At 43.7% G+C, this 14,096-nt stretch overlaps 3 protein-coding genes across 3 annotated transcripts; 1 reads left to right on the top strand and 2 right to left on the bottom strand.

Moving 5' to 3' along the window:
• Positions 1-92: 92 nt before the first annotated feature.
• On the bottom strand, positions 93-3,482 carry LOC117836018 (GDP-mannose transporter GONST1). Its single transcript, XM_034715375.2, has 10 exons — positions 3,172-3,482; positions 2,887-3,091; positions 2,592-2,781; positions 2,281-2,420; positions 1,949-2,078; positions 1,706-1,804; positions 1,284-1,438; positions 756-872; positions 550-647; positions 93-460 (listed from the first exon to the last, which is right to left on the bottom strand). Exons 2-10 carry the CDS (start codon positions 3,078-3,080, stop codon positions 417-419), a joined length of 1,167 nt encoding a protein of 388 aa, XP_034571266.1. The 5' UTR covers positions 3,081-3,091; positions 3,172-3,482; the 3' UTR covers positions 93-416.
• Positions 3,483-4,310: 828 nt separating this feature from the next.
• LOC117838807 (zinc finger CCCH domain-containing protein 25) lies at positions 4,311-7,035 on the top strand. The gene is made up of 5 exons (XM_034718976.2): positions 4,311-4,603; positions 4,736-4,845; positions 4,966-5,153; positions 5,774-5,932; positions 6,636-7,035. The coding sequence occupies exons 1-5, from the start codon at positions 4,431-4,433 to the stop codon at positions 6,918-6,920; spliced, it is 915 nt and encodes a 304-aa protein (XP_034574867.1). The 5' UTR covers positions 4,311-4,430; the 3' UTR covers positions 6,921-7,035.
• Positions 7,036-8,059: 1,024 nt separating this feature from the next.
• Positions 8,060-13,168, bottom strand: LOC117838806 (anthranilate synthase alpha subunit 1, chloroplastic). The gene is made up of 11 exons (XM_034718975.2): positions 12,786-13,168; positions 12,503-12,696; positions 12,215-12,404; positions 11,652-11,803; positions 10,859-10,974; positions 10,516-10,762; positions 10,358-10,414; positions 9,775-9,927; positions 9,056-9,136; positions 8,676-8,762; positions 8,060-8,570 (listed from the first exon to the last, which is right to left on the bottom strand). Exons 1-11 carry the CDS (start codon positions 12,925-12,927, stop codon positions 8,247-8,249), a joined length of 1,743 nt encoding a protein of 580 aa, XP_034574866.1. The 5' UTR covers positions 12,928-13,168; the 3' UTR covers positions 8,060-8,246.
• Positions 13,169-14,096: the final 928 nt, after the last annotated feature.

Raw genomic sequence — 14,096 nt, 5'->3', positions numbered from 1 at the left:
TATATCACTCTGGAGAGAAAACACAATAGACCGCAATAACCCAACACAAGGATTGGTGATGTTTTTGCCATGAGTTTCTGAAGAATGATTGGTTCACAACCAAGGCAGAACCACAAATCTTTCCTTTATTTTGTGTAAACATTCTGCTCAATTTCTTGATCAGAGAGATTGCTGCTGTTTCAGTTGCTGTTTGGTCATGCAGATTTCTTTCTGCCTTGACATAGTTATGGTACAAAACTGAGAGAGGGCATGCACACACACATGCTGCACCCTGTGCATGGAGAGAGAATGTAAAATTAATTCATGACGGGACGGCATTCTTGACAAAATGGACTCTGATCATATCTCTGTACAGTTGATAGGCAGAGCTGCCGCAGGAACTTTTCATGTTACAACCACACTTGGATAGAACAGTTTTAGGACATTTTTGCCTTTGCAAAGAATATCCCAGCAAAAAGACCTGGTGAGAACATGCAGAAATGTATTCGTCGTTAGGATATAACATTGTAAGAACATCAGAAAAACAGCACATATGAAATAAATACTTACCAAAAACTATGCTACAGAAATTTTCAACGCTCACAGGGACATTGAATAGCAAGACACCAGCAACCGAAATGGGTATCTTGTTTAAAGAACCAACGAGACTGAAAAAGAGAACAAAAGTGATAAGAACTTTGCTGGTGTCACAGGAGTGGGTATCTTTCATGTAGACATTTTTTGTGGACAGGATTAGATTAGTACTACCGTCTCACCTGTACGTTGTTGGACCAGTCTGATGCAAAAACCACACTGATGAGAAGCTGATTGCTAGACCTAGCAAACCACTAGCTGTTGCAACAACCCAGAACATAGGCTCTCTGATAACTTCACTGCAAAACAAACGAAAGTCATGTATAAATGGAGAAGCATGCACATCAATAGTTGTACCCTAGAAGCAACCATTTGTGATTATAAAAAAAAATGCTGGTTTACCTGGTGCACCTCATCTGAATTCATATTTTAGTTGATCACAGAGATTAGAGCTTCTTTTGTGAGCAAAGTCAGAACACTTTTTGAAAAAGAAGTTCAAGTTTAAAGTAGAGTACGAGAAAAAGAAGTTTTAATATGTTTGATTACATAACTTGCATGAACAGGTAAAAGTTAATGACAACATGTCCGTGATCAAATCGATATTGATAACTACTCTAAAATGCTCAGGCCTGAAAAGGAAAAAAAAGTACAATAACAAGTACTCAGGCCAAAAATGTATGGTTAGACATGGAACAAGATGAAGAACTTACGCTTGACAAACATATTCCCACTCGTTGAAGACTACAACCAAAATGAGTGCGAATGGAATTGACAGTGCATTGTTAAGTAACACCATAGAAACTTCATTGAGGGAGCCAGATTTTGTTGATTGTTTAGCTGTATCCATCAAGCGCCTTAGCGTGAGCTGTTATAGAAGGATCATACATTAGATGTGCTGGGGACATAGCAGATGCAGAACTAATAAGATTGAACTCATAAAATAAGGGATAATAAGATTGAATGAAGTTATTATTATGGTGTTGACTATGTCTTTTTAAATGCATTACTATGTGAATTAAATGCCAAGGATTAAAATGCCCAACAGCACCCTGTGCAGCAGTCCATTGATAGATTGTGAAGAGACTTATGGTACTCTATAAATTTGTAAAACTATTCGGACAAATGAACTAACCGAGTAGCCTGCTGTTAGAAAGCAATTCAGAATTTGCCACGTGTAGCCAATTAGATGGAAAGAGAGATCTGTAATGCCCCCGCATACAGCCGATACAATCTGCAAAGACAGAGAGACGTAAATTGCTCAGATAAACAAAACATGCTATTCTGGAGGTAAATTCTTAATTTAGCTCAATAATCAAGTCATTGTTTGGTACTATGGAAGTAAAACAAGGGGAGTGGCAAACAGGAATGGACCTACCATCAGAGAAAGTGCAACCCAAACCTTTTTATTCTGACCCTTCCTGAAAATATATATCTCCCCTATAGCTGTTATAATGTTTGTCATGTTCTTTAATATTGTCACCATTGCGACATTTATGTACTTCAAACTGAAGAGTGGCAGAAACAATGAGAAGAAGGTTAATCAATAGTACTCAAAGACTACCATACCGATAAAGCTTATACTTCGAGTTCAAACTACTGCAACTTGAAATGAGATAAAGATGAAGTACTGTCAGATTGCTCATGCCATCTGGTTTAGTCCAGCTAAAAGGTGACTATCATGAACATGCAGTGTGAAGCAGGAAATACCTGTACATTCCAGTTACTAGCATCCCGATGAAAATAAGATTCACCGGAATCCAGACTTTTATCAAGTTCCATGTGAGTTCCTCCGTTGTAATAACATGGAAGAGCTCAAGTATCAGAAGAATGACCACGCATACAAAGTTCTGAATCATAAAAGGACGCCTGATCAGCTCAATGGTAATGAGTTGCCAGTAATCACATACGAGCAAGTGTTGAAAAACAAAAGAAACACCGCATAAATAAAACTGTGGCACAACTGTCATACAATTACCCTTAAAAGGATAGGGACAAGAGGTCCAAATAAACTGAATTACCTGATATAGCATCAGTGATATGCCAGCATCGAAATTGTAACTGGAGAGAACCACCTTGTTGAGCAATATCATGCTGCAGGAAGCAATGCAGTAAAAAATCCCTGAAAGCAACGGCCCGCTCTTATTTCCCCACTTGCTCTGCTGCTTCTGAATTAAGGTGTCGAAAACATCAGAGGTCTTCCTCGATAATCTGGACACAAGACGCAAAGCGAAGGATCGATTTCTCATTTACTTTTCCCACATGAACGCAGCGCAGATAAATTGAGAGGTGCGGTAAATCTGTTAGTATATATACTTGTTGGAAGCCGCTTTCCTGGCGACATTGGCGGCGACTCTGATGATGGAGTTGTTCTTCTGCTTCAGGTAGCCGTGGATGATCTTGTAGACCGATGCGTCGGCGTTCTTGACGGCGACGGCGGCGACGCTCGTGTTGCTGGGGGACTTGGCCTCCTCGATGTCATCGCACTCGGACCTGAACTCCACTGACATGGAAACTGCACCTGCAATTGATCCCATCCCATCAAGAAACCTGAACACACCAAGTCCATCGGCATGATCAAATGAACAAAGCCGTTGTTACCTGGAAGGAGACCTCCGGGTGCAGAGCAAGAAGGCCGACGGGTGGTGGGTGGGTGGAGAGGAGGAAGAGAGGGAGACGAGAGACGGTGGGGAATGGAGACGGTGGACGGTGGACGCTAAATGGGGGAAGGGAGATGCCTTTCGACGGCATGAAGGGGCTTGGGGAGGACGTAAAGGGGATGGAGGACGATGCGGTGGTGGAGGAGGAGGAGGAGGAGGCGCGGGGGTCAACGCGGCCGCGGCCTCGGGGCGCGGAGGAGGGAGGCCGGCGTGAAGCGGAAGGGAGGTCGCCCGGCGGGAGGGACGAGGCGGAGGCGATGGTCAAATGGAAATGGGGCGTGGCGGGAGCGGTATGGTGTGGAGTCGTGGAGAGGAGGAGGATTGTTGGAGTCAAACTCAAGTCACCCGGCGGCAAGGCGGGCCAAAAGGGTTGCGTTTGAGTTTGGACACGTGGATGTGTGCAATTTTTTTTAATCATACTGTGTAGACGCAGATACTTACGTACACGTACGCACACTCGCTCCTACGAATATATACGCAACACTACCCCTATAAGCACCTCTAAAAGACTGTACCACTGAAAGAATAGCGAGACTGAGCCGGCAAATCCTCAACATTGACGAAATTACCACTGGCGCCTCGCTGTCAACGGGCACGTCGCCTATCACTAAAAAATAGTGTCGGTTAAATCCTTAAATAAATCCAAAAAATACGAACACCCATGCTGAATCGAGGACTCGAAATTTTAGTAGTGTGAAATAAGGAATTTTCTCAATATTAAATAGAGGAAGTCTATGGTTTTTCAAGTTTCAAGATGTATTGTAATCAGCGAGGTGTGAAGCTAAGGTATAACGATGTGTTGTTTTACCCTCACCTTAGTGCATACAACAAAATCACGGGGTCATGGTGTCGCAAAGGCCGATGCTGAACAAGTAGATCCCCTTCAGAAAGAAAAATAAGAGACAAAATTTGACGTTTTGTGGTTGCTTCTTTAAGGTTTGGAAGGCCCGATGGCCTTAAAAAAATGCATGGAAATAGTTGGGTTTGGGCTTTTGGCTGAATATGCCCGTTGGATCTGAAACTCGACGGTCAGACGGGCCGGGCCGGGAACCCTAAATTGGCCTAAACCCAATAGAAGGTTGGCCCCAGTTGGCCAATTCCAAACACCGACCTCCCTTCGTCTACCCAAATCCGTCGCTGCTCATCCTCGTGATTCTGCTCGAGTAGCCGGCGGCGGCGGCCACGCCGGAGGTCGGGACGATGAATCCCCTGACTCAGGTGAAGCGGACGCAGGTGATCAACCAGAAGGAGGCGCTCCTTGGCATCGGCGAGGACGCGTCGTGGCACGCCAAGTTCAAGGACTCCGCCTACGTCTTCGTCGGCGGCATTCCCTTCGACCTCACCGAGGGCGACCTCCTCGCCATCTTCGCGCAGTGAGTCGCAACCCCTCACCCCCCCACCCCACCCCAACACCCCACTCCATGTTTTCCTTTCGTCCCCTCCTCTCCCCTTGGAATGGATGCTGGTAGAGAGATCTGACGAGTTTCCCGTCCCCCTTTTCGAAGGTACGGTGAGGTGGTCGACGTGAACCTCGTGCGCGACAAGGGCACGGGAAAATCCAAGGGCTTCGCGTTCCTCGCGTACGAGGACCAGAGGAGCACGATTCTCGCTGTAGGTGAGCATTCTTTTTGCCCCTTTTCCTTCTCTCTCTTTGGTCGCTTCAGTATTCAGTTTCAATTGATTGCCTGATCAAGTCCTAATATTTTATTGCTTGCCTAATTGTTGCATGGTGAAGACAATTTGAATGGAGCTAAAGTTCTTGGGAGGATCATAAGGGTTGACCATGTAAGCAAGTACAAGAAGAAGGAGGAGGAAGATGAGGAGGAGCGACAGCAGAAGAGGGAGGCTCGTGGAGTCTGCTATGCTTTCCAGAAAGGCGAGTGCAACCGCGGAGCTTCCTGCAGATATTCGCATGATGAGCAGGTCAGTGTTGTGCGAATACATTGACAAAAATGATATGTGATTGTTTACTGGGATTGTCAGTAAGCAAATCAATACCAGTAACATGTTTGAGAAAACACTAATATCAGTTGTCAATCAATTCAGTAGCTAGAGCTAGAAGGGATACCAGTAACCTGTTATCACAACCAATGTTTCATGAATTTTACTGATGTTTGTCGTGGTTGCTTGAAACAACATAAGCTTGCAATGTGCAAGGCCTTTGCATTAACATGGCTTAACCTGTACTCTGGTCGCTTTGCTCTGTTTTGGGGTCTTATGGCATATTTTTTTTATTGTTTTATTATACTAAGCACCCTTTCTGTTTTTAGACAATGAGCGGGTATACTAAGGAGCGAGCCACCGTAGGAACTTTATAGTATATATTTGGGCCCAAATGCTCCCTATCCAGACAGACCCCAAAGATTAGTCTGCTTAATTTTTGCAGCATGTCTTTTTATGGGTTTTGTAAAAATTCATGTTTCTATTTTCTATGTATACTGATGCCAATCACTAATGTAGCAACAAATTGGTTTGGTGTATTGTCATTGGCTGTAAAATACTATCCCTTTATATGTTCTGATGTTTGTGGATTTCATTTTCAGAGAAATGCGAACACTGGTTGGGGTTCTAAAGAGGATAGCGGTGCACCATGGGAGCATGACAAACACCATGATGTACCAAAGAGCCGTGGAATATGCTATGCTTTCCAGAAAGGCGAGTGCAACCGTGGAGCATCCTGCAAATTTTCCCATGATGAGCAGGTAGGTAGATGTCCTGAGTGCATTATTGTAGGATTATTCACTGGAAATGTACAGTAAGTGAACAATATTTGACTTGCAGTGACACATTACTAGCTATAAATTGAGTATCACATCAATTTCGTGCAATGTTTCTTGCAAGTATACCCATGTTGCCTTGTTTAAAGATGTGCTAGAAACTTTTTACAGCAAGATGTGCTAGAAACTTTTTACAACAAGTGTTACAAACTTTTTTTTGGAAATAAGAGCAGCAGCACTGCTATATCATTTAAGGAGGAGAAAGCAAGCCAAGTCTTACAAAAGGTTTGCTATTACAATAAACGAAAACAGCCGCAAATGTAAGAGAAGATAACATAGGGAAACTAAAGTAGCTCGATCTCCGGTGTGCCATACGCTGCCGCTCGCAGGGCAATGTTGTCCTTGATCAGCCCTACCAGTTGCGGTAGGAGGGACTTGTGCTCGAACTCCCTCCCATTCCTCTTCTTCCAGATATGCCAAGCCGTATGCATGAAGCATATGTTTCTTTTAATGTGGAAACTGATGCCAATATGACATCAGGTGATCCCTATGTTTCTACGTTTACATGCTGGAAGTATTTGTGCTATTATAATTGACCTTATAGTCTATCAGTAAACTTTTCCTTTTCTGTAAATATAGATTTACTCGTGCTAGCATCCTATTCTGATGGTTGGAATTATGCTTTCAGAAAAATGCAAACACTCGTTGGAGTTCTAGGGATGGTGAATCATCAAGATCAGAGCGATATGAAGACCGAGATTCTAGGAGTAGGCGTGATGATAGAAGAGCAGAAGATAGGGACAGATACAGGCATGACAGGTCACCTGAGAGATCAAGAGGTGAGAGGCAGAGGAATGATGACAGATATTCTCAAGGAAGGGAAGAGAGATCAGAAAGACGTAAATATGATGACATGGATCGCAAGCGTTCACGGTACGACGACAATAGTGAACGCCGTGAAAGAAGAGGGTGACAGATAGATATTTGTACTTGTCGTTTTGTACGATGTAATCAGTTTTGTTATCATTTTGATATTTGAACATGGATGCCTTCTATTGATTTCATCTACCGGTGCTTCCGTTTGAAAAGTTCTTTTCATATGCTTTAAATTGGTTGCATCAGCAGTTTACTAGTTCAATACTTTAAAATCTGCGTGCTTTTACTTCCAGTTTGGAACGGTTTTGTAGGATATCAGTGAAAGTGAAGAAAGCAGATTTGTAGGATATCAGTGAAGGTGAAGTAAGAAGATATAGGTGAAAGTGAAACACCATTTGACTTGATTGTGGTTGTGCCTATTGTGCTGCTGCTGATCCGCAAGTGTTAGCAGTGGTTGATTGAAGTTCTTTTTTGGGAAGTAATCAGCTGTATAGCACTGCTAAGTTCTTACAGAGTTTTGATTACATAAAAACAAATACATCTCGAACTCGGAGCGTAACTAACCTAAGGTGATCTCTGGGCTCCCACAAGCATGTTTTCGCAAGGCCATTTCCTCCTTGATCATGACGAACACCTGGGTCGGTTGAGCTGCTTTGCCTTCAAAGCTTCTTTTATTTCTTTCTTTCCAAATGTTCCATGCTGCATACATTAGAAATGCTGCCTTTAGTCTTCTCACAGTTTTGGGCAAAGCTCTGAGGGCTTTGTTCCACCACAGACTTCGATTGAAACAAAGATGCGTCGCTGTTTCAGGTTCTTGATCACAAAGTACCCATGATGGTTTGCAGGGCCAATTCCTGGCAATCAACTTATCCTTGCTTTGAACAAGGAGCCAAGCAAGGAATGTGTTTCCCTTCCGCCTGAGCTTTCCAAATGGAAGGAAGGTTCATTGAAAGTGCAATAGGATCCACTGAACAGTACCGCGTAGGCCGACTTGGTCGAGTAGGATCCATCAGCAGTCCACCTCCATGAATTGTCCCCGGCTGATCTCAGTTTTGAAGTTTTATAAATAGGACAAAAGCAGTCGACGTTGAAGGCAGGTTTCAGTTCCTCAATTATACGCTCCTGTTGGACCCTTTGTTTTGTCGGTCTATGCACTCTACTAGCATCTGAATGATTTCACCCTATTGCGTGTGATCACAATCAGTCTGCACTGCTAGTTCGCCACGTGACACCAAATTTTGACATGATTAAACAGGCTATGATAGCTGAAAACTGTCATATACTTTACATTTGTTAACTTTATTGCACTAGAATTTTTATTCAGAACGGCATAAACCCTAGAGGTCCTTAGCCAGGAAACTAAGATTTCTGCTACAGTCAGCAATTACATAGAAAACATGTGCTGCACGGGAGGCTAACTAGGCTACTCGTATAGAAATGTAGATTCGGCAAGGTCAATGGCACGAGCAGCGCCCGCGGCCTTGTTCAGGCACTCCTGGTGCTCGTCGTCCGGTTTGCTGTCAGCCACTATCCCAGCTCCGGCCTGGATATGAGCCACCCACTCCTTGCGTGGGTTTCCGTCAGTATATGAGTACATGGTGTCGAACCGAGAACCGGTGGGGAAGACCATGGTGCGAAGAGCGAGCGCAATGTCCATGTCACCATTGAAGGAAATCCCTCCAAAGCCACCACTGTAGGGCCCACGCATATTCACTTCCAGCTCGTCGATCAGCTCCATTGCTCGCACCTGATTGGTTTCATAAGCAAGCATGGGAAGTTAGACCCAGGGGGACAAGATGACAAAATGAAGAAAAATGAAGCTAAGACAACAAAGAAGGCTTGAATGAGTTACCTTAGGAGCGCCACTAACTGTTCCAACAGGCAATGCTGCACGAAGCGCGTCCCAACAGGTAAGGTCATCACGTAACTCCCCAGTAACCTACATAAGTTCAGAAATAGGCCCACATATTGTAAGGAATTATTGATGATACAATATAGCAAAGGAAGTTAAGAGAGATACTCGTAAGAAAACCAGATTTTTCATCATTCTTGTTTCATTGGACCTACACCTACCTACTTATTACCCCAGAAACAATCATATATATGAGCAGTCAGTGCTGAATGCTTGTATTCCATGATAAGATGGTAACTGCTATAAATATTAAAATATAATGATACATCCACGAAATTTGTGAGATCGCTGAAGTTGCCTTATCATAAATGCAGACTTACTGTTGAGCTAATGTGCATGACATGTGAATATCGTTCAATATTCATCAGTTTCTCCACCCTCACTGAACCTGGTTTGGACACCTGTAAAGACGGAGAAGTTCATTGCAGATCAGTAATAGGTAGATGTGTAATAAAGCACCTAACTCATTTTAATTTAACCATAGTACAGCAGATACAGATAAAAGTCACCAGGTGAAGTCTTTAACTAATTCAAGTCCATGCCATCTATAATGCATCACTTTAGTGACTAGTGAGACAAGGCCTCCATATCAATTAGGTTTTCAATGGCAAAATTACCTCTCTTTTTTTGTGGTACAGAGAGCTGTTGCTCAAATTTATTAAAACAATATAAAACTGGAAATTTTGAACAGACCAGGACAGCGCATCATTTGATAAAAGAGAACAATGTGAAATCCTGGATATTGACATGCTGAGACAACAGTAGACAATTTTATTCCCAGAATAAACTAGAGTAGCCAAGCAATTTATATTATCAACTGGTAATGAAATAAGACTGTTTAATCATTTAGTGGATGAAAACAAGGTGACGGCTGCCAGAAATCATCAGTGTGAATAGGTACCGACTTATTTTATTACAAGATTAGGAATTCCAGGAGGAATATAAATAACACATAACACCTCATTAATTGGCATATTCTGAAATGCGTGAAATACAGTAAATTAACAAACCAGAAGTAAAACAGAGCAAAAAAGTGGACCTTTCCGACATCATTGCGGCCAAGATCTACTAACATAATATGTTCAGCACACTGCTTTTGATCACTCAAAAGCAGTTGTTCTAAAACTTTATCTTCTGCTTTTGTTTTCCCTCTTCTTATAGTTCCAGCAAGTGGCCGATTGATGACTGTCCTCTGTAAAATAAAAAATTAAATCATTGTGTTCATTTCGCCGTAATATTTTTTTTTAGAACAACTGAGCCAGTGCAACAGACAGAGAGATTAATTCATGCTTCACAATTTCACAGATTGCTAGCTAATTCATAGATTATGGTTCATGGTTTCACCTGGGATAACATCTACAAGCATATGATAACATCTTTTTTCCCTACATAAAAGGTAGTGCAATTCAAAACCTCATTGGTTCTAATCACATTGCCAGACACTCAACTTTGGCAGTTTCAGATTCAGTGCCCAATCCTGACATCCTATTGCAACAATAGTTCCATGTATCTCTCTATTTGAAAGATCACAAACTACGTTGCTATTACACATACCCGCTGCCATGTTTGGAACAATTTCTGACGAGTTTACGGCGGAAGGGGGTGTAATTATTTCAGCATACCTTTTGCACCCGAGTTAGAATTTCAGGACTTGACGCCACAAGAATACAACCTCGTGCCTGTGTGATGTGGTAGGAGATAAAGCATACACATATCAATCAGTATATAACAAAATCAACAATAAAAAAATGCATTCAAAATGTTACATGCATTAAGTCACCTGTAGATAGGCCATATATGGACTAGGATTTACGATACGTAATGCACGGTAGATCTCGAAGGGGTCGGCAAATGTTCGCCTCTCAAATCGCTGGCTTAGGACTACTTGAAAAATGTCACCTGCCAGAATATGTTCTTTCGCTTGAACAACAGCATTCTTATAGTCTTCACATGACATTGATGACTTTTGTAATGCTGAGCCAAAGTGCCCAACATTAAGTTTGATAGAACCAGAAGAAAGTGTGGGGCTACATAAATGTTTAATCAATAAGTAAAATAAGAAGCAGTGAAAGAAAATAGCACTTGTGAAATGGAAAATGAGATGTTCAAGCTTCATAACTTACACATTAAGACAATGTAATCTCGATAACAAAGCTTCTAGACGATTTGTTCCATCTTCGTATGCTTCATCAGCAGAATTGTAACAGTCCAGCCTCACCCAATGGATAACATGTGTTTTCTACAGCAAGCAAGACTTAAAAGTCAAAGGTCAATGCTTGTAAGGGACAAGATCTATACTAACAGTCTAGGAGAGAGGTGGTCGTTGTAAGTTCTGAGCAAAAGAAAAACTACAAAACAGTTGCGCTTTTAAATATTATATTGTTTCTATGGTGTCCACTTCTACCAGTTTAATAGTCTTGTCAGTACCAAAAATCCCATCTGCTAGTTGTGGCTAACTCAGAAAGGGTGGAAAATTCTGTGAGCAGTGAACATATTTAATACTCCTGTCAATGCCAAAAATCAATCACCACTTGTTAGTCGTGGCTAATTCAGAAAGGGCAAAAATTCATGACAAGGAAGAGAACGGTAAACATATGATGACATAACTACCAAACATGCCTGATGCTACACCATAGAATACAATATTTATGAGAACATATGAACTAATTTTTAGCTATCATAGAGGGAAAGATATTTATAAATCCACCTTTCATAATGGCATAATACCAGTAAATACTAGGGATGACGGAGGGTGAGCATAACTGGTATGCAGCATGCACTCTTGTACTAATATGAGTATCTTCATAAGGAAGAAAGCAGCATATATAATCCTAGTGTGTTCACTGTATAAATTACACGCTACAACATTATGTAATTAACTGAAACACATAAAAGTATGGTGGATCTTGTACAAACCTTTTCAACATGATCGAACACAATGACGTCATTGTAGAGGCCTAAATGAATATCAGGAAGGTTCCTGTCGTCATGTGGCGCCTTACTAAAAGGAAGCTTCTTTGTTTCAACATACCGCACTGTATCATATGAGAAGAATCCAACCCATCCTCCTACAAAATAACTTACAAATATCAAACAAATGTTTGTGACCATAATTAGTTTGTAATAAAGAACTATCCGAATCCCTTCCCTACAGGGCAAAAGTCATAAGAGCATTCTAGCTGGTGAAAGAAGTAATGTCACGATATAGTTTGGCACCAACAGTATCTCATTTCTGCAGATCTTCCAAAGGAAAAAAAAAGTTCTCCAACAAAGGGGGCCCAATATAGCCCATCAATGATAAACTCCATGTACCACACAAACACAAGGCCCACATTGCTAGACTTTGGGTACCAACCACATGGCGAAGTATGGAAGGCAGTACTATAGAGAGTAGATCTACACCATGATCTACGACAACAACTAAGTTCAAAATAACAGCACTCTCGTTCTAAATCCAGACTAATAAGAAAAAATTTTACCACAGAATGCATCAGGTAGGCCGGCAGTTATATGCGGTTTCCACTGCTCCATAATGCTTCTGGGGATCTTCATGGGATCAGGCACGAAGTGCTCCCTCTTCGACTTCATCTCATGATCCATCACCGTGACGTGGTTGGCCTTGGCCACGATCTCCATGGTGGGCTGCGCCCCTACCACGCTGTACCTCCCCTGCGAGTGACATGTTCGATGAAATGTCCCCAGCGGGGGACAGCTTCGATGGCATGGGAAGCAGAGAGCTGGGTGCAGGAACGGCGAATCTTACTTACCACATTGGTGCCCTCGAAGCCCTGCTCGACGGACTCGAAGAGGAAGCTGGGCGCCTCGCGGTCGTCCTCCTTGACGAGGCACCGGTACGCGAGCACCGGCGTCAGGTGGTCGGAGAAGATGCACCGCTTCAGCGGCAGCAGGTTGCACCCCTCCGCCGCCGACGCCTTGAAATTCGCCTCCTCCTCCCTCACCGCTGCGCCAGCCGATCGACCGAGGTCACGAGCGTGAATCAAAAGCGAGACGAGCGGCGGAAAACACAAGCCCCCCGGCCGGGAAACTCACCGACGGCGTCAAGCTGGTGGAACGTGGCCGTGGCGCGGCAGGCGAAGCGGATTCCCGCTCCGCGCCCGCGGCGGTGGAGGCTCAGCTGCGCCGCCGACGGCGACGGCGCGAGGCGCAGTGAGAGCGCGAGGCTGGCGGCCATGGACGAGAGGATAAGGGACACAGGAGAATCGGAGGACACTTGAGAATATGAGATGGATCGAGTCGAGGCGCAGTTAAATGGGCGGGGCGCGTGCGCGGCGAGGCCGCAATGCGGGGCGCGCGGGCGCGGCGAGCGAGACACGTCGCGGCAGCGAGGGGCGGGCGGGCTTTCCGTCGATCGGCTGGCGGCGCGGGGCGGCGCGCGTGGGCGACCGCGTGCTCCGGGAAAGAATGGATGACGCCCCCCGCCAGGTTTCAGGCCGGTGGGCTTATTTGGTGGTACTCCACCTACAGTAATGGATGGATGGAAATCCATGTTTTTCTCCACGTCGGTGGTCGAAAATGACGGACATGCTGTAGTGCTTTAATGAGTGTCTATCTAATATGCGAGTGTTTATGAAGTTCTTGAATGTCGAAGTATTTTATAATTCTTTTTCTTTTTCGGTTGAAAAAATTGAGCCTGCAGTTTCCTTATTTTTCTTCCGAGCATCCTAAACATCATACACTTCAATTTTGAGAGCTTTTGAGTCAATATTCAAATTATAAAGACAGGACGAGGGGTTTCGAGGGTTAGGGTTTTAATGGTCATTTATGGCGGTGGCGGTGAGCATGGGGTGGAACGTGGAAGGTGAGGGGAACAACGATTGGACATTATTTGGGTGGGAGAGGTGGTAGCAACGACATGGATGGTAGCCGCGGCCCACGGACTTGACAACAAGAAAGCTGCCAGGTAAGATCGAGGGAGGGCAGGAGGCAGGGAATAAGGTCGCTGGCCGAGTGCCTTTGCTTCTTGGAGCTTTTGATCGTTAGTGGAAGAATGATAAACGATGCATGGCGTTTAGAGAAAGAAGAAAGACTCGGGATTTTTGGATGACGATCCGATGGTCCACGTTGATTGATCGGAAGTTGGCTTATTGCCAGACACATGTACAATAGCACCTCCATTTTCTTTTTGCTTGGATTGTCGTATTAGTTTCTTCTTCTATAGCATCTCATGGAAACTTGTTGTCTTGCTCCCCTACCCCTCCCACGCGCATCCACCATCTTTAATGGCTTCCTTGCCTTGCTACTAGATCTCGTATCACCACCTCTCCCTCAATAGCCAATCTATTTTCGATTGGCTAGTACATTATATTCCCATTTCACCTCCCAATTCCCAATACGTGTTCG

Source organism: Setaria viridis, chromosome 9 (assembly GCF_005286985.2).
Source record: "Setaria viridis chromosome 9, Setaria_viridis_v4.0, whole genome shotgun sequence".
NCBI lineage: Eukaryota > Viridiplantae > Streptophyta > Magnoliopsida > Poales > Poaceae > Setaria > Setaria viridis.
The sequence above is the reverse complement of the archived record's forward strand: the minus strand, read 5'-3'. Positions and strand labels throughout refer to the sequence as shown.

Excerpts from the sequence above, each read along its gene's own strand:
- LOC117836018 (XM_034715375.2), bottom strand. The coding sequence starts at position 3,080 with ATGTCAGTGGAGTTCAGGTCCGAGTGCGATGACATCGAGGAGGCCAAG. Across the intron at positions 2,782-2,886 it reads AGGAAAGCGGCTTCCAACAA|ATTATCGAGGAAGACCTCTG; the intron begins GTATATATACTA and ends TCTTGTGTCCAG. Across the intron at positions 2,421-2,591 it reads TATCACTGATGCTATATCAG|AACTTTGTATGCGTGGTCAT; the intron begins GTAATTCAGTTT and ends TTTATGATTCAG.
- LOC117838807 (XM_034718976.2), top strand. The coding sequence starts at position 4,431 with ATGAATCCCCTGACTCAGGTGAAGCGGACGCAGGTGATCAACCAGAAG. Across the intron at positions 4,604-4,735 it reads CTCCTCGCCATCTTCGCGCA|GTACGGTGAGGTGGTCGACG; the intron begins GTGAGTCGCAAC and ends CCCTTTTCGAAG. Across the intron at positions 5,154-5,773 it reads GATATTCGCATGATGAGCAG|AGAAATGCGAACACTGGTTG; the intron begins GTCAGTGTTGTG and ends TTTCATTTTCAG.
- LOC117838806 (XM_034718975.2), bottom strand. The coding sequence starts at position 12,927 with ATGGCCGCCAGCCTCGCGCTCTCACTGCGCCTCGCGCCGTCGCCGTCG. Across the intron at positions 11,804-12,214 it reads CCTACCTGATGCATTCTGTG|GAGGATGGGTTGGATTCTTC; the intron begins GTAAAATTTTTT and ends GTTATTTTGTAG. Across the intron at positions 9,137-9,774 it reads GCCGCAATGATGTCGGAAAG|GTGTCCAAACCAGGTTCAGT; the intron begins GTCCACTTTTTT and ends CCGTCTTTACAG.